Here is a 23,788-nt window from a genome sequence, read left to right on the forward strand (position 1 = left end):
GCAAACCCTATTGGCACACTTGGATCAAGGGAAGCCATTGATCAAGTGATTCTATAGACATTTTCCCTTACCCATAAGCAATTATTCCTGAGATTCCAGCTGCTGTTTTGCATCCACTCTGCAGCGTCAGCTGGAGAATTGCTGTGGTCTAAGACAGTATAAAATATAGGTATGTCTGGCATTCTGCTAATACTATAGACCAGCGGTTGCCAAACTTGTTCCGCTGCTTGTGCAGGGAAAGCCCCTGGCGGGCCGGGCTGGTTTGTTTACCTACCACGTCTGCAGGTTCGACTGATCGCGGCTACCAGTGGTTGCGGTTCACTGCTCCAGGCCAATGGGAGCTGCTGGAAGCGGCGTGGGTCGAGGGACATACTGACTGCCACTTCCAGCAGCTCCTGTTGGCCTGGAACAGCGAACCGCAGCCACTGGGAGCCGCAATCGGCTGCACCTGCGGACACGGCAGGTACACAAACCGGCCTGGCCTGCCACAGGCTTTCCCTGCACAAGCGGCGGAACAAGTTTGGGAAACACTGCTATAGACTGTTCCACCCTATATATGGGATTATATAGTTAATTACTGAAGTTAATCAGGAAAAAATTGATAGGCACAGAAGTTTTACCCTTTTAAAAATCAGTTCTGTTTAAAAAAAGTTCATTTTAGTGGGTTTAATTTCTAAATAAAAGGCTGCCTAACTTGATATTATGGGGTAGTGACCTTTAGAGTTTCTGTACCAAGGATTTAATTTCATTTGTAGTCCTATAACATGTAAAATCAGTTTAATCCTAGGCTGTAATTTCATACATTAAGAGTCTGCCTAGAAGGAATATTTTCAAATTATTTTAACCACTGGATGTAATTGTATATCACAGGCCAGGCTGTTGCCTATGAACCTTGCCTGACACGTGCCATTATGAGACTCTGTTTTCAGTTGCTTGTAACTTTTTCAAACTCTTGCCATTTGGGCAGATATTTTCCATGCTGGGTGTCTGCCTCAGGCTGACCTTTGAAAAACTCAAGTCTCCCTAGGCTTTGAAGCAGGGACTTGAAATTTGGCCTTTGTGTTGGTCTACACTTACAGTGTGTGCAGAGTACCAGTATTGCACACCCAGCAATCATGGGCATAAACACCAACACAGACGGTGAGGTATTGCTTAGGAGAGTAGAGCAGAGTGTCCTACATGCCTGAATCCTATGGCATACACCGTGCATGGCTCTCTACATGCCCAAACAGTGGAACCCACATCTACACTGCTATTTTTAGCACTGTTGTGTCTTGCTGCTTCCCCTTTGCTGGACACTGGCCCCTCTGTAGTGAAAGATTCAGGCAGCTGGGAAAGGCTCTGGCCAGAACTTTTCCCTGCTGCCTCATCCCTGCTGGAGTCTTTCATGCCGCATTTAGCTACACACCACTGTGAGTATGGATGCAGCTTGCCTTTCACTGCGGCATGCAGCTACATCTACCCTACACATCAAACCACATGTAGACAAGTTCACAGAGACGTGCTTTATGTCATTCCTGTGAAAATCTCCCCAAATTTGGCCAAGTTAAAAGCCTATGAAAAACTGCAGGTTGCATATACTGCCAAGCGTCTTGAGATTTTAGTGTTAAAGTCCCCAAAAATTCTGTCCATAATGGGCATGCTCCAGCCCAAGGCTGAGCAGGACTTGCCCTGCAGTTGCATTCTGGTGAGCTATGCCAGAGAAGGGTCTGGGTCCAGGCACCTGGACTGTGAGCAGGGAGACTCTCTCTCTCTCTCTCTCTCCTGTGCTTTCCGTGCCTCCTCTGCTTGGGCTTGGCGGTGTGGAGAAGGAATCTGCCTGATTTGAACACAGAGCGGATAAGAGCCAGATGTGTTGGGGGAAACCTTAGAGTGGCGGGGGTTGACTACGAATGGCAGGGGTTGAGAGAAGGAAACTTGGACTGAAAGTTGGGGTGTGGGGGAGACTGGGACTGGCTGGGCAAGGAGACTGGGACAAGGAGCCAGGAGAAGGGAAACTGATACTCTGAGGAGCCTGAGGAAGGATTTTGGGACAGAGTGGGCATGACTGGAGGCCATGGTGGGGAAAGGGACACACTGGATGGGGACCTGGTGAGTGGAGATTGGGGACAAGGATCTGGCCCTGCACTGGGGGTGAATCAGGGGTATGTAGTAAAGGAGGCTGTTGTGTGTAAGCCACTCAGCCTCATTTGTTGCAGACGTTGGAAGGTGTGTAGTGAATGAGGCAGGGGATTGCAGGAAGAGGCAGGACAGTTTCATGGCGAAGGCAGTTGAATGTGGCCCTGAAGAACTGGAGTCTAGTCCTGCCTCTGACAAAGAGTTCCTAGGTGATATTAAGCAAATCATGTCTCACAGATGGTCACTAATTGTGTGGGCTTTATTTTCTGGGTGACTGACCTGAGTCCCTGGGGTCTGATCTGTAGAAGAGCTGAGCAACTGAAGTCAACGAGAGCTGTGCTTTGAACATAAAAATGTGCTACATAATGCTAAGTATTCTGAAAAACTGAGTCCCAGGTCTCTCAAATTTGGCATCCAAAATGAGTAGGAACTTCTGATTTTAATCTTCCTGTCCTTCAGTTCCCCATCTGTAAAATGGGGATCAGAGTAAGGCCTTCCCCCCGCACCATCTCACAGGGTGTTGTGAAAGTAAATTCATTGTTTGTGAAGCACTCAGATACTACAGTGATAAGTGCCATAGAAAAGCTCATGACACACGTAACACTGTCATGTGGTGCTTAGAAATGAATGTGGTAAAGACCCTCTCAATGATGTCCCTAAAATGGTGGTGAAATCAGTCTGCATTCCACACCCACACTGAAAAAAAGGGGGCTTGATCCAATTCTCTTGCTCCTTTTATATAAAAAAGTGGCAGCAATGGGTGGCTGTAAGGCTTAACCAACATCTTTTCCACCACGTTCCCTGCCATACACAATAAGCAGCTGTGTTAGAACAACCTGCAACCCCATCCACCAGTGTCTCCCTGGCACAGACACTGCTAAGTAAGCCCCTTGTACTACTCACTGAAGCAGCCTATCACTTAGTAAAAGGGCATTAGTAAAGGGCAAGCAATGACATACAGGGGAGCTATTTTTCTGGCGGCTCAATTGCTTTATGGATGCTTCTAAAGCCATTTTATGAAAGTGTGTGTCTATAGTGTTTCAAACAATGGGAAGTGGTGGCATAATCAAGTTTGATGCACGCTTTTCAGGAAAACTAGCTTAATCTGTTTTAAAGAAGTCAATGATCTCCAATACTTTTTTCTATAATCCCAGCATGTCATGTGGGACAACCCTGTCACTAAAGGATCTTCAGGTAGGGCAGGAAAAAATGAAACCCAGCTAACCAGCATGGCTAGAGAATTCTCTTCTTGGAGGCTGCTACTGAAAATCTATATGAGGCAATGCTTTATTATGAACTTCAGGGCACAATTACCTCTCCTTGCCAAATCTTTCATTGCCAGAATCCGGACATCTGAACTGCACCTGTAATCTTACATTCTTATCTTCTGCCAAGAATAAAGCAATGAAGATTTATTGCTTCGTAGGAAACAAGCTCTTAAAACACATGGCTGTTTCATGCTGCATTTATGAATAGCAACGCTGCCTTGTCAAAATGCCCCAACTCCTTATAGATCTATAGGCACAAGAAGGACAGCTGCTCAATCTGTCTATTTTATGTGTCAAATGAAATCAAGGAAATGATCCCAACTATCACATCTCTTATTTCCAACTAAAACATGATCATGTGAGATTTTTTTTCACAGTTGTATATACTTATTTATTTTTGCAGTGCTATTTACTTTATGTAACTACACACTATGACCTCTACAGGCAACAGGGCTTTGTGAAAATATCACCAACATTTACTAAAAAGCACCAACATGCCTTCTTCATGGTATCTTTCATTGTGTTCTAGGCTTACAGATATGACTAAACTCCCATGTTCTCTTTCAACTCTGAGATGCAGGATCTAAAATAAACAGCATCTGAAACTTTGGCAGCCTTCAAATTGACAAAAACGATCCTCACCAGGTTTGTGTGTCAGATCCTGAGATCTTGCATGACTTGAATCTGCCAGAAGATTCCAGATGTTTAGTAACATGTGGAAGTGAAAAGAATGTGTGTTAGGGAGAGGAAGTGTGGTTGGTTGGTCTTCCCAAACTTGGTTTGACTGACCGATGTAATTTTGCTCAGTAGAAACCGTAGATGGGGTTTGGGTGAGGGCAAGAGAGTTCAATAATAAGGTCTGATAAGAGCCACTTTCTAAGATAAATTTAAATAGAGCCCACAAAAATCCTTTTATAATAGAGCTCCAATGCGTACATTTGAACCCATTAATACTTGCAGCAGAATATTTATCAGGAGAGATCTCATATTACTGAATCACCCAAAATATGACTTATTCAAATATGCACACTCCATAGGGATAGAATGATGCATAGGGCTTATAAAGGGCTATAGAACCATGCATGTCAAAGGCAGCAACTTTTTTCTTCTCTACAGAAGATTAGTGAATGCAAGAAGTTGAGCTCATTTACTTCCCATTACAATATTTTGTGTTTAGAATATCTGATACTACCATGCTGCTTGGTGGCCTATGTGAGATACAGCATGGTCTTAGAAGTTGTGAGTGGGCATGTGTCCACATGACAAAAATCAACAGATTAAGTAATATCTTGTTGGCAGTCTCAGGTAAGAGGCAGAGTACAGAATTGGCATGAAGGCTGAACTGCCTTCATTCTCTTCTGGTCATATCTTGGGAAAGACAAGGTGGGGGGAGGTAATATCTTTTATTGGACCAATTTCTATTGGTGACAGAGACAAGCTTCCAAACTCCACAGAGCTTGTAGAACTCAAAAGCCACTCTTTCACCAACAGAAGGTGGTTCAATAAAATATATTACCTCACCCACCTTGTCTCTCTCACGTGGGATCAACACAGCTACAGCAACCCTGCAAACATATCTTTGGAAGTAAGGGTTGACGTACTTGGGACAACATGGGAAGCTTGTGGTGTCATTGCCTGTCCCGTACCTAGTCTGTCGATAAACTGAGGACTTTGCCTTCCAGGGCTGTCAATATGACACCTTGTCCACTAAATTCACTTAAATGTAAATGGAAAAAATAGAGGACATTCTACTATTGCAGTATGGAACTGTCTAAATGGGACTCCTCCCCTTCCTCACAGTACAAGGTATCAGGGATTATATTACATATGGATACTTATGAGACAGGAACTTGAACTTACATTTTCCTTAGGCTGGGCAGTTTCTTGAAGACTCCAGTAGCTTCTAGAACTGAGATATCATTGTCATTTAGACGGCTGGTGGGAACAAACAAAAAGGCACTTAATGCTTCATGGATCTCTGTAGATGTGTCTCTATGGTGTACAAGATTGCTACACAGAAAATGATGACCTTTGTTAAACAAAAAGAAGGATCTCACCCTAATTTCCTGCCAACCCTCTATCCACCACCTATTTGAGCTCCATACAATAAAAGGCGTTATAGACAAAAAACATATAAAAGTAACTATATAGAAAGTTCTGTGCAAATGAGAGGGAGTGGCTTACAGAGCATTTTCTATACGGCCCCTTAGATCTGAAATTTGCTTCCCATGTTTGGGTCTGAAATAGCCCATGCCTGTTGATCCTCAGAAGTACTGCAAAGACCATTCATTAGCAAGAGCTATTAAGCAGGGCAGAGGGCTTGGGTGGGAGGCTCTATTGCCCTGATTGAATTTGTACCTGGTTACATTTAGTTTAATTTTGCTGTGTGCATGCTTTACTATGCACCAAAGGATTCAGATGTGGCTCAGCATTTTTTCATTTAATTTCTTTCCTTTTCTTTTCATTAAGTGGAAATAAATAAAATACCTTAAATACATGGAAAGATTTAAAGAGGACATAAGCACTATAAGAGGACCAAATACTGAAGATACTATGTTATATCCAATATTGTCTTATACTCCATTAACTTGGATAATTTGCCTTTCATCTGAATGGATCCCCAAAAGTAGAAAGCATACATAGAACATATTAGCTCTTTTATATACAGAGTCTCTTCACAGTTTAATGTATGCAGACAGTTCTAAGGTGCAATGAATGAACTGTTTCACACCCTTACACAAAGATTTAGGCCAAAGGAATACTCCCTTTTTTTTTTAATTAGCAGCATTGCATTTTGAAAGGTCCAATAAACAAGCAGTTTAAAAAAAAAAAAGAGAGAGGAAAAATGTGCAAAGGATGTTCAGAACGTCAGCATTCACCATAACCACCTCTGGAGGGCATGCCACTTACAGATCGGTAGCATATTCAGGAAGGTGACTTGGTAAGCGGGTGAGTTTTTGATTGGAACAGTCTACAATTGTTCCTTCGCAGCGACACTTTTCAGGACAGACAAGGTCCATGAAGCACTCCCCGGTGAACTTACTTCTGTAATCCTCTGAACCTGCAAGGAAATGGAAATGTATCCAGGTAAACAGCCTGACAATTAACAATCACAGAAATCAGAGATTGAAAGGAGACCCCTCAGTTCCTTCTCCATCACCCCCATTCACTCCCCCCCCGACTCCCCCAGCCAGTGCAGAGCTGCTCCCTACATTACATTCCAAGGTGTTTTGTCCAGCTCTTTTTTCAAATGACTCGAGAGGATGGGCTCCTGTCTCTTTCCTTCTTCCCTTGGGAGATTATTTCATAGTCTTATAGGCCTCCCTTTTAAAACATTTTTTTCTTAATCTTGTCTAATTATCCCTTTGGGGTCCATCCACAGGCCTGCACACACAGAGCCTCGCTGCAAGTCAGGTTTGCCCATGTGCACTTCACTCTTGCATCAGGGTGCAATAATGATGTCAGCAAGAAAGATGGTGTATTCAAGTGAAGGAGTCATTTTAAACAAGGGTGTTCAGAAAGGATTCTTTTACTAGCTATTAACCTAGCATAAGCGAGCCTGGTCAATTTTGCAACAATCCGATATCTTGACTAACTACATTAAACAAAAAGCAGTTGAAAATAATAGCAGTTTAAATCATGTTCATTTTAATCAAGGTAAGGACAGACTGTACTTAGAGAGAATCACTCTCTAACATGCCATTATATTGTAATTGCCAGACCTCTTTGACAAGGCTTTTGACCCATTCTAATGAAATGCTTTTCCAATTAGGTTCAATGAACTACTCAGTACTTTTCAGCTTTTTTTTATATTAATAATAAGGGGTTTGAAACTTGATCTCTATGCTTCTGGAGCCAAAAGTATTAATAAATGTGTATGTAAATCCAAGGGTTGCCAGGACAGATCTAGTCATGCAATACTTGCCTGCTCACTTCATATTTCATTATGGAACCACCAAAAACTTCTTTGGAAACATTTGTTTGCTCAAATGATCATAACAACCCAAACCATATTTTTAACTTGTCCAGGGCCCCCAAAAGCCAATTGTAATTGTAAAAGGTCTTTGTCACTCCAAAAAACACTTAGTTGAAAATAACTAATTCAAACAGGCAATACCCTTTTCAGAGTGATTTGAACAAGCTTGTTTTTAAAGAACTCTGAAAAAAATAATAAAAAATAAAACCCAAGCTGAAATTTGCCTTCTGAGAGTTGATCTCATTTTTATTCTAGTTTCCCTGTTGAGGCTGATAAAAACACCACTACTTGTTCTATGATTGCTATCCAGAAGAAGAAGAAATGAATCATCCAATGGTACCATTATTTTATTAATTCCTGTTACATAACACCTTACCAGAGGAATCCAGTGAAATTTGGTAGCTCCAAAGTTCTAGCACTTTGATCATCAGACCAGCAGGTTAAAGTCCCATAGAAAGACTTGCATTTAATTTATAACACAATGGTTAAAACTACAGTGCAGAAAGGAAAGCAAGTAACATGCTTGTATAGTACAGATAACAGGGTGATGAATGCTTTGCAAAAAGACTGGTCATCATTCTGTTGAGAAATTAAATTAAGGTCTGATCTGTCTATTGTTTTTAGCCTGAAAACACTGGAAACAGATCTTGGAAATATTTAAAACTGAAAACATTTGTGCTCGACACTTCCTTATTCATTTAAAATCACTTAAAACATTAGGCAGCTATATCCCATTGTATGTTTTAATGTGCTTTAAAAATACCTATTACAAAAACAGCAATAACAGCCAACTATCTCCTGAAAGTCCCATAACTGGGGCACAAGTTAAAATGGTGACAGACAGGGGCGGCTCCAGGCCCCAGCACGCCAAGCGCGTGCTTGAGGCGGCATGCTGCAGAGGGCACTCTGCCGGTCGCCAGGAGGGCGGCAGGAGGCTCCGGCGGACCTCCCGCAGGCGTCCCTGCAGAGGATCCGCTGGTCCTGCGGGTTTGGTGGAGCATCCGCAGGCACGTCTGCGGGAGGTCCACCTGAGCCGCGGGACCGACAACTAGCAGAGCGCCCCCCCCCCCCCCCCCGCGGCGTGCCACCTTGCTTGGGGCGGCGAAATGGCTAGAGCTGCCCCTGGTGACAGGTGAACACTACTGCATACGATGGACAGCACTCTACATCTGAGTCCATTAGAACTTCAGAATTGTTGTTACACCACCCACATTGAGCAGTCCCCAGGAATTAAGTAGTGACCAGAAACAGGTTTGAGAATATATCAAATTTAACTTCTGAAAAATTCACTTGTACCTTTCATTATAAATTCATTTCCTGAAAGAATAATTGTGAATGCAATAATGTGGTGGCAAGTAACTGTCTATTTAGGACTCTCTGTTGCTGTTTATTTAGGCATTTTGTCTACTTTGGACATATACCCAGTGTCCTGTGGGCAAATGAGAGATGGGTGATGGAGTGGAAAACCTAGGAAAAAAGGTAGAAAGGAGCATATATTTTTTGAGGGATGTAATATATTAATTTCTAGACATATTTTTCTCAACCTTTTTGGAAAAGCTAATAGAAAGAAATTTACCACGTGACTTTGCAACTTCAAATTCCAATTCTCCCGCTGTGTACATCTCTCATACCTGCATCAACCATTAGAAACCCATCTAGCCAGGGCACCAGTTCACCACCGGCATGCTTGGAACAGGTGAAAACCCTTCAGAACTCAGCAGGAGAGAAAGGAAGCAAAGATTTAAAGGAGAGTTATCTGTATAAGCACGGAGTCAAAGTGATAAATAACACACACATCCTCGTCAAGTAGTCAAAGTCATCCATTAGGCTGAAAGACAGCAGGAATCAGTTGCCAAAGATTAGATAAAATTTACTATTTGACTAGAGCCTTGAGATCACTTGGACAGGTGGCTGCTCTATTAAGTTATTCCCATCAGGGAAACTAATGTGAAATGCAGCCATCTGCTTGCGGAACTAGTTAAATGTGTATCCCCATCTCTACAGGCAATATTTTATCAGCATATTGCCTCAGAGGTTTAGGTGGATATGGTATGATTTAAAAAGCACAGTTAGAGATCATGTGCAAATACTACTTCCTCTATTCTAAAAATTAACCTTAGTGAACCACGGAGAAGAGCTACCGAAGAAGTGCAAAAGATTTTGTTTCAGACTAACCATTAACTCATATTTTTATACCATTTTAGTTGGAAGATCTGTGAAGCTAGCCTGAATGTAAAACATGATATGAAACTTTAAGGTAATTTCCAGTATTGAAACATTATTTGAAACATTAATTGAAAAATTAAGTTGTCTCTAAAAAGGAGTTGCCAAAGACAGAAACTGGGGAACTGCATTAAACTGAAGTGCCCGTTACTGTTACAGATTTTTTACCTAATAATATCAAAATCACTGTTACAACAAACAGCTGATAAAGCAACAAAATGTCCTACAGCAGATACAGGTTTTTCCTATCTCACAAAAGGGTACATGGTGACAAAGTTAAGCACAAAATTTTCAAGACTGTCCATTAAGTTGGAGTGCCTTTTTTTCTGGTCCTCAATTTGAGAAATTAAAGTTCTATGGTCAAGGACTTTTTAAAAAAGGGGTTCTTTGTTAAATTCTGAAATGCCAGACAGCCAGCAGCTCCCAGTGGGTGCTCAGCACTTCTGGGAAATCAGGCCACATATAAGCACCTGGATGCCATTTTAAGCACTCATTTAGATAAAATTTTGACATAGGTGTTTCAAATTGACCACCCAAAATTAGTTGACGAAACTGAAAATGTAGTTCTAAGTGCTTTAATGAAAGCCAGAGTGGCAGAGAAAACAACAAAACCAAACCAGGATTCCTGACACCATTTCTTAAACTAACCACTAGATAACACTATCTCCGGGTTTATTGGAAAAAATAGCCAGGGCCTGCTGATTCATTAATTCACAGCAACTCTTGTCAGGCCTGATGTATTCGTTGCCCCAACTCACTGCTGTCATAATCTGTATCTAAAAGATGTCATGTAGGGTAGCATAAACAAACGGGTAACAGGCGGGTCAAGAAAATCATTGTGTGGGGTATGAACAAAGAGTTATAAATATGTGCTAGAATCACCTTCTTACAATTGGCAAGCAATGCATAAGCTCAGCCTGCCCTAGACAAAGAAATGTGTATTTGCTTGTCTGACCAGGCAGAGCCAACGAAGGTACTTTACATATAAGGTGAACAAAGCTAACAAGCAAGGGAGAAGACAGCATGGTGTCTGTACCTCAACAGGAGAAAGAAACTTTGCCTAGGCTTACTTTTCAAAGAATACATTTCAAAGGTTTATTAAACTATAAAAAGAAGGGGCGAGAACCCCATAGTCATCCTTCATCTAAGGAGACAAAGAAAACCAGGCGCTTTGGACCCTGCGATTGGATCCTGGCTAAGGAGTAGCCAGCCATGCTGGAAGAATTTTTATGGTGAGAAAATTTTGAACAAAATACTCTAGTTTAAGTTGAGTTCCAGCCTTAATAGCTTATTTTCACATTTGTTTCTTTGTAACCATTTTCACATTTGTTTCTTTGTAACCATTTTTTATCCCTATTACTTCTACTTGGTATCACTTTATAAACTTGTTTTACTTACTGTGAATCAATTCAGTGCTGTAATTGAAGAGAAGATTGTGTTAACCCCAGTTAAGCTAACAGGCTGCTGTGTACTGTCTCTGTAAAGGAACAGCAAACCTGTAATGTTTCATGAGTGTTCCAGCGTGAGGGACTGAGCACTACAGGAGAGAGAGTTTTGAGGAAACGTGGGGCTGGAAGGGTTGCTGAATTCCCCTACAAAAAGTAACTTGGTGGTGGAAGCCAGGATGTGCCCTGGAAGCTTGTCTTCGGGCTGTTGGTGTCAGGGCTGTGAGGAACAGCAGCATAGCATATAAGACACCCAGAGTTGCAAGGCAGATGTTGACGGAATCCCTTACTGGCCTGTTGGAACCCCAAAAGGTTACAGCATCTCTCAATGTTATTTGATACTAGTGTTTTCAATCCTTACAAATAACTGCTTAGATAATTTAACTGCAGCAAAAATGTTTCTGATGTTAGCACAATTTATCAGTAAAGCTTCTAAACAAAATATAGTGCTACCTTACTACTAAGCTTCCATGTGAGGCTCTCAAAGTACTTTATAAAAAGTAGACGTCATTATCCCTATTTTACACAGGGGGAAACTTAGGCAGAGAGAAGTTAAGTGACTTGCTCAAGGTCACAGTCAAGGATCAGATCAAGAAAAAAACTCGAGTATGCTCACTCGCAGCCTTCTGCTCTAACCATTAGAGAATATCACCCTCATGTTAGAAAATGTTTTCCGTTTCAGTAGACATACAGCTATGGAGACTCTCCTGAAATGCTCTATCAAAGTACTTTCTTTCTAGTGTTAGTTCAGTCCTGAGATTCTGTTAAGTAGTTGACCTATAATTACACATAACATTGCCTCAGCTGTGATTCCAAGGTGTGGTTCATGCAATATAGTTCATGGAATAGCTTTAAAAATAATTACTCAAATTACAATACCTCTAGCTAATTAAATGAACATGATTTTTGATCTTGCTAGAATTATCACTGAAGCCAGAGCCAAACATAATTCATCAACAAGATGTCCAATGTGTTCACTTTATTATCAATTAATCAAATGAGTTATTTAGGGACAGTTATTCTGCATGCAGGCCCTCTGAAAAATCACTTTGAAACACTACTGTTCACTGGGGCTATCACCCCGAAACCTGGAGTCAGCTGCTCAGCTGTAGGTGGGTCTATTTATAGAACACAAATAACCTTTTTATCTTTTCCTGTGAGAATGAGGGAATCTCTCACCTTTTGATGCTTCTGAAAACAGCAGAAGTATCCCAGCATGCCATGCGGCAGGAAAGTATGCAGCCTTCCATGGTGCTTGACAGAACCATGTTCAATTTGTATTGTTCTACCACATGGTTAGATCAAGCACAAAGGAAAACCCCATTAACAGCCAGAGTCAGTGTTAGGCAGCGCCAAAGAGAGAGGAGCGTTGAGAGGAAGCAGCATGGAGAAGCACAAGCTGGAGATTTCACTGAGAGCTGCTGTCCATTTCACCCATGCAAAAAGGAGCTGAAGTATAAGAGGTCAACATTTTATGCTACAATTGTAAGAACACTCTGTACAGGACAATCTGTGAGCATAAGAGAACAGGGACCAGAAGTTTTTAAAGGCAGAACTACTGCAACAGAAAACACTACCAGAGGACTGCAAATGGCTGCATCCAGTAGGTGTACACAATAGACTGTACAGTGAGCATGTGGAGCTAGGAAAACACCTATATAAAATACCTGATCTATGCTACTATGTATTGGGCCCCCTTACTCTTCTTTGGTGACTCCTTTCAGAAAATACAGTGGTAAAGCATACTCAACTCTTTTTGTTTTTTATTATATGATCCACTAAAGAAGCCAGCTTGGAGGTACAAAAAGCCAACTTCATATGCCAGAGCACATACTGGTAAAAATAGGATTCCAGCCTGATGACCAAACTCTGGCTTCAGATGCTCGACACAACTCACTGAAGTCAATGGGAATTGTGATTTGGGACCTCAGGACAGAATATGTCCCCCCGAAATGATTACACACAACAGTGGGAATATTTACAAGAGAGTAATAATAAGCAGCAGTAATCATTGCTTGATTCCTGTTTTTTAAAGCCACACTTCAAAATGAGGACATAGTAGAGAACAATTGCAGTTTTAAATATAAACGAATCTACTGCTATTGCTCCTTCTTAACATAATACCTGTAGTTTTCCATAGGGTAGGCAGTGGCTGAAATTTGGCTAAATATTAGTTCTTGTCCACCATGGATCCATACAGTTAACATGGCAAGCTTCCCTCCTTCCCAGATCCCAGGCTCACTTTCTTATAACTCACTCCCATGTTCTTGACATGAGGGTGGAACTTTCAAACATGCTTGGTGTTAGTCTTACTGTGCTCCCCGTGAAATCTACTGTAAACTCCCATTGACTTCAGGGGGCGCGCAGCTAAGCCAACAATGAGTGCTTTGGAAAGACTCATCTCAGATGTATTTACACAGATCGCAAGGAGCAGGACTGAAGAAGGGAAGGCTCTATGCAGTTGGTAGGAGCTGGTAGGATAGCTAGTATCCAGAGGACTGCGGTCTTTGTCAGGGTAGGCCATTCACTATAATGACACAGAACAGCTTAAAAAATTTTGCAGAGGCGATAGATAAGAGAGCTGGGTTAACTACTAGGAACAACATATGTAATTGTAAAATCCCTTAATTTTTACAAATTTTGTTTATTAATTGACTAATATATCGTATGATCAAATTTCAACCTGTTGATTGCTTGGGAACTATGGTAACTGAGTGTAATTGCTATGTGGGATGCAGTTCCATACTCATATTCCTCCTCCTGTTTAACCTTGCATCCACTCAAACCCTGGATTTTTTGAATAAAATCCCCCCCACCAGGTACTCTGTTATGCAATGAGCAGACATATTTCTTATCTACCAAATGCCTTTATTCAATGAATCCAACATTCATCAGAGTCCCTGTAAACAAAAACAGTAATTTTGATGTGGGTGCACACTTTCAATCATTGTGGAGCAGGACATGTAAAAATCACCAAGGCAGAGCTGTGGGGAATATTTGAACAAATCTGTGTCCCTCTGTTGTGTTAATTAAGCATTTCTCTTTTTTTAAAAACTATCTGCACTAGCCATGAACCACCATGAACAAGAGGTAGCAATGCAAAGAGAAAGGAGTCTACCACAAAGGCTAGTTCAAGTCCTCCTCAGACACAAGGGGACAGGCTGCTCAAAAGCACCACTACACCTGCTTTGCAGTTACATTTGGGGATTTCTGTTCATGGCAGCAGTGGCAAAAATATGCAGGTAAACAGCCACTTTTGGGGATAAATGTACAAGGGAAAGCAGGAAGCTTATTGCTTGTGCTTTGGTCCCAAACACTTTGCTGCTTCATAAAATGAATTTCAGTTTGGGGCCCAAAACTCATCTTCCATGAGCCTTTGTATGAACAAAACATCACTCATATAAATGTTTGCAAAAAGTAATGTTTAAAAAGGGGTGACTGACATGGAAAATCAAAATTTAGTTGCCAATTCACTGAAAAGTTGACAGACAATTTCCCCTGCCATTGGCCCAGCTCAAGAAGAACAATGTTAAATGTAAGTTACATCAAAGTAAAATTGTATGATTTACTGTAAAAGGAGATTCCAAACTGTGGTAATCAAAGGTCTGTTATTTCAAACCAATGGCTGAATCTGTAGTTTGACAAGGAGTTGTGTATGGTTCACTGTTTTCAGCTCTGTCATTAGATTGCATCTACTCAGCAAACTGTTTAGGTATCAGAACAATCGGACAGAAGATTTATTGATCTATTTCAGGATCATATGTCACTGCATTTGTTTTATTTAACATGCCAATCTCTCTCTCTCATGCTTTTATTTTTTCTATTTAAGTGGCTTTTGGTGCTCATTAAAAGGTGCTAAAGTCACTGCTCCGGCGAGTGACATTCAATTTAGCCACAAAACAAGTGTAACAGAGGCAGTGGCACTTATCCCCAAACTGGAGGCACCATCCATTAGGGGTAGCAGGTAATTCTGTGACCATCCCTTTTCTGCCCAGTGCCTCTCTGCATAGACTCCCAATGAGGGTGTTGGCTTGTAATTTTTACAGACAGGTGATGATCTGTTGTTTACTTTCAGTCAAATGTTCTACTTTCATCAGAAGATTAGGCCTTAAAGTAAACATTTAATTGCGCACCTTCATATTTCACCCTCTTTTGGGGACTATATTCTCTGGCAAACAAGATCACATATTTTAAGATGGACTTGTGCTTCCTTGAGAACGAAAGCCTATAGTATAGATCAGACCTGCACAACATACGGCCTGCGGGCCGCATGCGGCCTGCGGAGGCTCACTGTGCGGCCCGCGGCCGGGAATCAAAGGGCTCTGGGCTGCCGGCAGCGCGGGGAGCCCTGAGCCCTTTAAATCGCAGCCGTGGCCGGGATTCAAAAGGCTCTGGGCTGCTCGCAGAGATTCCCGGTGGCGTCTGAGATTTAAAGGGCTCAGGGCTCCCCGCGGCTGCAGGCAGCCCAGAGCCCTTTGAATCCCGGCCGCGGCTCCAGCAGATGGGCTGGGGCTGGGATTTAAAGGGCTCGGGTTCCCCTCAGCGGCAGGAGCTCTGGGCCCTTTAAATCCCTGCCCAAGCCCCGCAAAGCTCCGGGTTCCCCCAGCTGCCAGAGCCCCGGGCCCGTTAATTTGCCCCTGAGGGCTCCCAACCACCTCTTCAGCTGGGAGCCCCTGGTTGATTTAAAATCAAGTATCACCTCCCCACCCCCAACCTTTCTTTTTGGCCCACAGCTGTTTTGGTGGGGTGGCGCTGGGGAAGGAGGGTTTGTTTCTGCAGGGCTGGACGGTGATGGGGCGGAGTGTTTCCGTGGGGCCGGGGGGTTTCGGCCCTCAGCTATTTTCTTTGGAGTAATGTGACCCTTGCTGCTTTACAAGTTGTGCAGGCCTGGCATAGATCAACAAAGCACTGGAGGAGACCGTTTATATATCCCAGGACACTCACAGGGTTAGCAAGTGAGAAGCTGGAATGACAGGAAAAAGAAACACAGAGATCTGAATTGCTTCCAAAGCTTTTCTAGAAATGAAATAGTAAGATCAGTGTCATAGTTAAATCAACTGTCTTTTTCAACTGGAATATTTTTGGAGTGAAAGGAAATTAAGAGCTCTTATTATTCAAGACCAAGTCATATTCCTCTCTCTTTCAAAGTGGCTAGATAAAAAAAGGAAGTAAGATGCATAGTGCCATGTAAACCTAAGCTTGCAAATGCAGTTCCGTTGTGCAAAGACTTCATATTCATAAATATGATCAAATACAAAATTCAGTTTGCTCATTTCTCTTCTCTAATAACATTCTATTCAAACAGATTTGTTTAGCTATATTATTATGGCAAAAACTCACTTGGACAAACTTTTAATTTCCTTTCCCATCTGCTTTCGTCCCAGCAAACCTGGAGATGAGCAACAATAAGCAACATCCTAGCTTCACTATTCTCTAAGACCTCTGGGGGCATTTTCAGCCGAGCTTTCATCTGTCTCTTTCAAAAAAGGAGGTCAGGAGACATAAAATGTAATTGACCTTAAAAACCAAAACAAAATAAAAAATGTTACTTTTCAGCTGCCCAGATCACATGGCACTATTTCATATGTCTGGAAGTTTGGCCTCAAGCAAGTTTTTCTGCAAATGCGACTAGGCTTCAGAGAAGTCTGTTCAGTTCCAGATAATCCCCACTAGTGTCAAGTATAGTATGGGCTAACATAACAGCTGTCAGGTTTCAGTCTCCACCTCCAGCTAGGAGCTGCTGGAGGCCAGCAGGATAAGAGCAGGCTGAACAGCAAATCCCTGACCAGGTGTTACTGCAATACTGTAACTAGGCAGATTAGGGCATGGGGATATCTGCATTTATTAAAAGAGACAGGGATGAATACTACAGGAATATGAACATCCAGTATGTGAATGATGGTCGTTGCTTAAGAAAATGGGGACAATTTGGAAAGGATGCATCATAGTGACTTGCAAGTTATAGGAACCACTACTAGCATTTAAATAAGACATTTCATGTGGAAAACAGCTGATTACACTCACTTAACGTGCATAAGTTTTAAACATTTAAAGGAATAATAATAATACTTTGCATCTTTCATCTAAAGATCTCAAATAATGTAAAGTATACATGCATACAACTCCACTGCAGATATGGAATAATTATAACCACTTACTCTAGGGAAACTAAGGCACAGAAAAATTAAGCGACTTGTCTAAGGTGTATTAGTAAGCTGGCAATACAACTGGAAAAATAAGTTCAATTACCAGGCTCTGCTCTCATCATTAAATAGCCCTATCTCTTCATTCATGGAGTTCTCTATGTAAGGTCCAATCCTGAGGCCATGAGTTTTTTGCTTCAGTAAATGCAGTGTGCACCTCAGCCTTGGGTCCACACTATAGAGGGGTGAAATTCCAGTCTGGTGTACAGGGAAAGGCCATCACAATCACAAATAATGGGGACTACGCTCTAGCCTGGAGCTCCAGTTCAAGAAGTTTGAACATGTTTACCACCAAAATGGTTGCTTAGAACCCAAATGCAAATACAAAGACAGGGAAAGACAAATTGCAAGTACCATGAACAGCTTTTATTAGATGCAGCTATTGATAAAATACATCATTCTCTAGTCTGATAACAAGGGTTATAGAAGAGATATGAAACTGTCCTTGAACATACAGGTGCTTATGTCTCCATTTTCAACATTTGTATCAGGGCTGCTGCCTTCTGATTGGATTGAATTACTGGGAGGCAGTGTCTGAAAGGATAGATTTGTGTTGGCAGATGGCTCATTGTCCTTCTTAAATAGTTCACCCTGTTTTTATTTTGTACAGACCTATCTGGTGCTGTAGCAGCTAATTAAATCAGTTAAAAATCACAGGTGCCCAATGCAAGAGGAATTAAGGAGCCAGGTTTAGTTATTAGGGCTTCAAATGGGAAAGAAGTTCATGTTTCTACACTGGAGGAGGGGAAGCTTTTGTGATTTGGCGCTCTTAGAAACAAATATTCTTCAACCATCACCAAAAGCGGAGTGGGGAGAGTTGGGCAGGTAGAACTTCCATCAGTTTTCAAACACACAAGAAACTGACATTATATATATAAAATATAGGCACTAGTGCATGAAAACGTATATATACACATTACACAAACAAAATAGGAATCTTGAGTGCAGGAGAGCTCCGTGCAATAGCCATTGTATACAGAGTAATCAAGGATTCTGACATTTCTTGAAGTGACAGTGAGCTACCACAGAGGCAGCAAAACCTAGTACTGGATCCTTTTTATTCCCCTAAAGACCAGTGCTGCTTTTCAAAACAAAGCTTAACTTAGTCAAAAGCTACCAGGCAGAAGAGCTTTTTTTTTTTCCCTGCCGAGGATGGGATCCTTTAATAACATAGAACTGACATGTCCCACTGAAGAAGCACTCTGTGTAAGCTCAAAAGCTTGTCTCTTTCACTCATTCTGTCTCTCCAATGTCCACCATATCTTTAGCTGAGAGTGAGCAGATGCTGCTGAGGAAGGAAAATCCCATCATGCTCTTGTATTGTTGCCACTGAAAATGACACAACATCCCCCCTTTATGAGCATATTGGAGGAAGCTTGCACTGAATCTCCTTCCTTGACACACTCATAACTCTGTGAAGATGTTGCTGCTCCATCATCATCAGGTACCCGGCAGTAAAAGCTTGCACCACTGGGCTGGGAGAGGAGAGCGGGGAGCTGCATTGATGATGGAACAGTCCACAAGGAGAATACAATTTGCCTTTGCAAATACTAGCATGAAGCAATAGGGAGGGAATAAAGGCAGAAGAAAGTACCAACTCAAGAAAAAAGCCTCCAGAAATTAATTACTGTCTTGTTTAAAGTTTATTGTTTTACTTATCTAAGCCTGAGCCTACGCACTTCCGTCTAACCACGTATCTCCAAATGCTGTCCTGACACCACTCCTAGATACTGACGTCTCAAACTGCACTGGGCAAAACTTCAATGTCTCATCTTTCCTCCCAAGCCCTTCCCACAACTCCATTATCTTCCCCTTTCACCCCAAGATGACTTCTGAGTCACCTCCACAGCTCACTTTTTACCCCCCTCTCTCCTATTCCACGACCACGCCTTTTCTCATTCAAATCCCTCCTGAAAAGACACTTTTGTGAAACATTGGAGAATCCAAAGGAAGAAGAATCTGCACTGCTTTGGGGTTGGGCTTTGTGGACTTTCTGGGATGGAACTCCATGACATGGAGGCCATTTCTTCCCCAGTTGCTATAATGCTAAGTACTCCGAAGGTGAACTAATTGTGGGTCTGATCCTGAGATAGGCTGGGCACATGCATCTCCCACAGATTTCAACAGAGCTTGGCATCCTCCACACCGCTCAAGTTCAAGAACCAAGCCAGGGTATTAAAATGGGGCTGCCCTCCCGCTCCCCTCGAAAATTATAAATACATTGACTACTTTTTTGACTGAAAGACATGCTTATTTCAGGCAAATTAACTTTGGAATTTATTAAGGGGCTAACATAAATAAAATGAAAATACCAGTAGCCCTAGATGAGAAATTAATTTTGTAATCTCTGAGCAGGAAGGTATGAACTGTAGATTTACAACAGAAACTATTTTCCCATTCCTTCATTGAGCAACAAATGCAAGAATCAGATGAGAAGGATCCCTGAGTCGGCAAAGATAAACGGACAGATCATTAAGTATTCTCATCACAGCAGTCCTGATGCAGGACTGTCCCTGTGAAAAGAGATGCATTGCACACCTCTGTTTTTGCTTTAAATACATAATGATCCCACATTTTACATCCCTTTCTGAAGACATGTTGTGGCACAGCCCAAGATAACATCATAGTCCTCAAAAATAAAAAGTGGAAAAATTATATTTTTCTGTTGCATTCTAAGACAGAGGAACAGGTTAAGTTCTAATGCTGCCTCCTTGAATGCACTCTGAATCAATTTACAAACAATGATTCTTCAAAATATCTGATGGAACAGTACTGCAAAATTTCCGCTCATATTTTAAATGAATAGAAGAATGCGTAGCGAGCTATGATTCTCATTGCCATTTGGAGCTTTTACTAACAAGGATGAGGACAAAAACTCTCTTGAGTTTTTCAATAGTGTTAGTTTTCAACCAACTTAAAGCCATGTTTTGGAGCCTGCACACTGCATGTCCTCCTCCCCTGAAGCATACACCAGGAAAGCTCGAGGTATGCCTTCTCATGGGTGTTTGATATTATTGAATTGATAAGCAAGGCTGGAACAGATGGACTGAGAACATGATGGACTGAAGAAAGAACACAACAGAGGAATCCAGACAAGACATTACTCTCAACACCATTACGTGAATTGCTGACCCTTCTCAACTCTGATCCTTCAAAAATTGTATCAGATGGTCTCAGCTTTTTTCCAATGGCCTGTATCACTGCATAGGATAGGCACATGTAACACATTTTGATTATTGCTTCGCCCTATTAATAGAGTAAAATAAAAATGGCAGATTGGGATAGATTTAGAGTCATTAACTTCTTCACAGTGTTCTTTATTTTGTAAACACACCCCTACCCCGATATAATGTGGTCCTAGGGAGCCAAAAAATCTCACCACCTTATAGGTGAAACTGCGTTATATTGGATTTGGTCTGGTATGCCATTCTGGACTGGACCAGCTTCCCTGGCGGGGATTTAAAGAGCCCAGTGCTCCAGCCGCTGCGGGAGCCCCAGTCCCTTTAAATCACTGCTGGGGCTCTGGCAGCGGGGTTCAGGCGGAGATTTAAATGGTCCAGGCCTCCCTGCAGCGACTGGAGCCTCTGGCCCTTTCAATCACCGCCCAAGCCTGGCTGCCAGAGCCCCGGTGGGGACTTACAGGGCCCGGTGCTCCAGCTGCTGTGGGGAGCCCTGGTCCCTTTAAATCACCGCCAGAGCTCTAGCAGCGGGGTTTGGGTGGAGATTTAAAGGGCCTGGGGCTCCCCACTGCTTTACCGCATTATATCCGAATTTGTGTTATATCGGATTGCATTATATTGGGGTAGAGGTGTATCCATGACTTCTCCATTCTCATTCCAAGTTTCTTTAAAGGCGAATATTGATGACTAGTTACTACGCTACAGTGATGGGCCTAAACCAAGTCCCTGGATCCAACACCCCATAATTTAATAATTTAAGATTTGGCTCTAAACTGCATGACTTGAGCCTGCAACTCAAATTACTTGAAGGCTTTAAACCCTGCCTACAAGACTGACTGATTGCAAATGAAGTTATCCTTCTTTTATTTTATCAGTAAAGGGCAGTTTATCTGAGAATACTGTTTGCTGAGACACACAATGCAGCAATGTCTTGTTTTGGGCTGCTGCCATTCATTCTCATGCTACATCAGCTTATAGTGCCATCAATCTTTTACTGTCAGGAGTACAATTAATCACGCTGTTTTTTCGGGGGGTGAGGAGGGAAGAGGACAAAAATGATAGTAATTTTTATAGAAAATACTGAAAAGTATTTCATCAATGACAGTCATTTTTCTTCTCAATACATAGCAACAGATTTTCTTACACTGAAATTCTGCCTGTTCCTAAAGCATGTCACAAGTAGAGTAAATCTGAAACCTATGCTACCAGTACAACACACACATGAACAAACGGAGTCTGCTAAATTAAGCTGCATAAGGCGATATCCCTTTGTTGACATCTGGTCTGGAAGATGAAAAAGAGCTAATAGTACAGTTTATGAGGTGGTGGGGATGAGGAAGAGCTGTATATACTACTTTTCAGATTATTTTCATCATCATCAACTAATTACACATACAGTAAATAACAAAATCTGTGGATCATACCCTGAGGTCAGTTTTGATTCCTTCCTTCCTAGAGGACAAAAATCCACTGACTGCAAAGGCAGCTTTGCTTGAATGAATAAAAATTAAGGTAAGAGCTTCTGGGTTGGATCTGCAGAAATTAGTTATGGATGGTAAAGCCCTGCTAATTCATATGGTCTATTTCCTCCTGTTCCCCTTCGGGGGCACAATTGTTCCTTGCAGTTTACGTAGGACCTAATCCACCACAAGGTTATTTTCTCTCTCTCTCTCTCCCCTGCGCCTCCCTCACCCCCCCACTCCCCGCACTTTTTTTTTTTTTTTTGCTGAGTACTTACTCAGGCAAAGCTCCCATTCAAGCCAGGATTTGGCCCAATGTACATCCAGGTTTCCGCCCTTCCCAAATACACCATTTGGCATGAGAATTCATCTGTATCTCCACTGGTTTTCATAGACATTTTATAACCCAGCATTCTTTAAAAATTAAATGTCAAGGATTTTTTAAAAAAAGACAAGCTACAGACTGGGCTCTTTTTTAATCCATAAGGTAATTGGTTTTCTGGAGGACTAACTGAATTTCCCAAATTTAATTTTAAAAGATGCTCCACAGTATCCATTATAACAAACACTGTCCTGCAGATTTGATTAGCAGGCTCTCTGGACCTGCTTATTTCTGAATTGAAAGTGCAGTACAGCCTGGATAAATGAATTACCTGAGCAGCGGAACTTCTTGCTCTTGATCTGGCTGATTCGTTTGTTGGCAAGGCGACGTGGACTGCTGCATCGAGCGCCGCTGGTTTCTATCGGATTATCCTGCAGGTAATCAGCCAGCCACTTCAAATGGCAGTCACACACAAATGGATTCTGAGCTAAATGTCTGCAAGAGGGATGGGATGTTTAATCAGAAATGACCTGTGACTCTGTACTCCATCATTGTTTTTCACAAACGCAAACCTGAAGAGTAGAGTAATTGAATAAGCTCCCAAAAACTCAGGCCTGGCGGAAGCCACATGGAGCTGCACATGAATGGGAAAATTCTGTGAGCTATCGTATTTCGTAGCTCATTAAGCCTGCTGCAAGTCCTTTCATGGAGGAAGCAAAAATTAATACAACAAAGCCTGATTTAAAGGATACAGCTCTTCTGTCCCAGTGTTTTCACTTGGAAGCCTGACATGATGCATTGTAATAGAAACACATCTTTCTAGAAACATCTGATTTGACAGAACATTTTGTGCCCTGGTTTCAAAAGATGGTTTATTGACAAGCTCAGCTTCCTAGGGATAAAAATCTGGATAAGTAAAGGAGAGCACCTTGGATCAGTGGGTAAAGCCACAAATGAGCCAGAAGCCTTCACTCAAGAGTGAAATTAATGTTGCATATCCTGTTCAGGGCTAATAGAGTTTTTCTGCATTGATTTCTCCTTGATCTGAAATTTTAACTTTTCAGAATAGACAGCTGATGCAAACTAGGGCCTGACTAATATAATTCAGCAAACGCCCATGTGAAGTACACCAGTCTAGCTGGCAAAGTATTTCACCGGACATTCAAATTGCGGTGATAAAGTTCCTCTGGATTGTCTACAAATATTTCAGGTAGAGGCCTCTTCTGCTCTGCTTAGGCTCCCAGAGGTTAAGACAAAACTTATTTCTGCAGTTGTTTTGGTCCTCTTTGTTGGGCTCAGAGAGGTATGAAATAAAGAAAGTTTGTCAGGACTCTCCCTGAGCCTGCTCCCATGGAAATCAATGACAAAACTCCCACTGACTTCAAAAGGGAGCAGGATGCAGACCTCAATCATGAAATGGCCATGGTGCGTACTTATGTATCCAAGAAAAATAAGGGGTTTCTGACCACTCTCCTAGTCCTAATGCTTTAATATCGTCTCACACTAAGACTCAGAGAAAACACAATAGATCCATTTTTTTTTAATTAATATTTTTACCTGGACCAAATGAATAATAACTTACAGTGATACACAT

The 23,788-nt window shown here is 41.9% G+C and overlaps 1 protein-coding gene across 7 annotated transcripts in view; it reads right to left on the minus strand.

The window, feature by feature from the left end:
* SLIT3 (slit guidance ligand 3) overlaps window positions 1–23,788 on the minus strand; it is a 781,907-nt gene that overhangs the window by 172,977 nt on the left and 585,142 nt on the right. For all 7 annotated transcript variants that reach the window (XM_039485327.1, XM_039485326.1, XM_039485332.1 and 4 more), the window contains 3 exons: window positions 22,526–22,689; window positions 6,297–6,447; window positions 5,247–5,321 (listed from right to left, as the gene is read on the minus strand). In XM_039485327.1, coding sequence (XP_039341261.1) covers window positions 5,247–5,321; window positions 6,297–6,447; window positions 22,526–22,689 — 390 coding nt within the window. The remainder of the gene's footprint in view (window positions 1–5,246; window positions 5,322–6,296; window positions 6,448–22,525; window positions 22,690–23,788) is intronic.

Source organism: Mauremys reevesii, linkage group 8 (genome assembly GCF_016161935.1).
Source record: "Mauremys reevesii isolate NIE-2019 linkage group 8, ASM1616193v1, whole genome shotgun sequence".
Lineage (NCBI taxonomy): Eukaryota > Metazoa > Chordata > Testudines > Geoemydidae > Mauremys > Mauremys reevesii.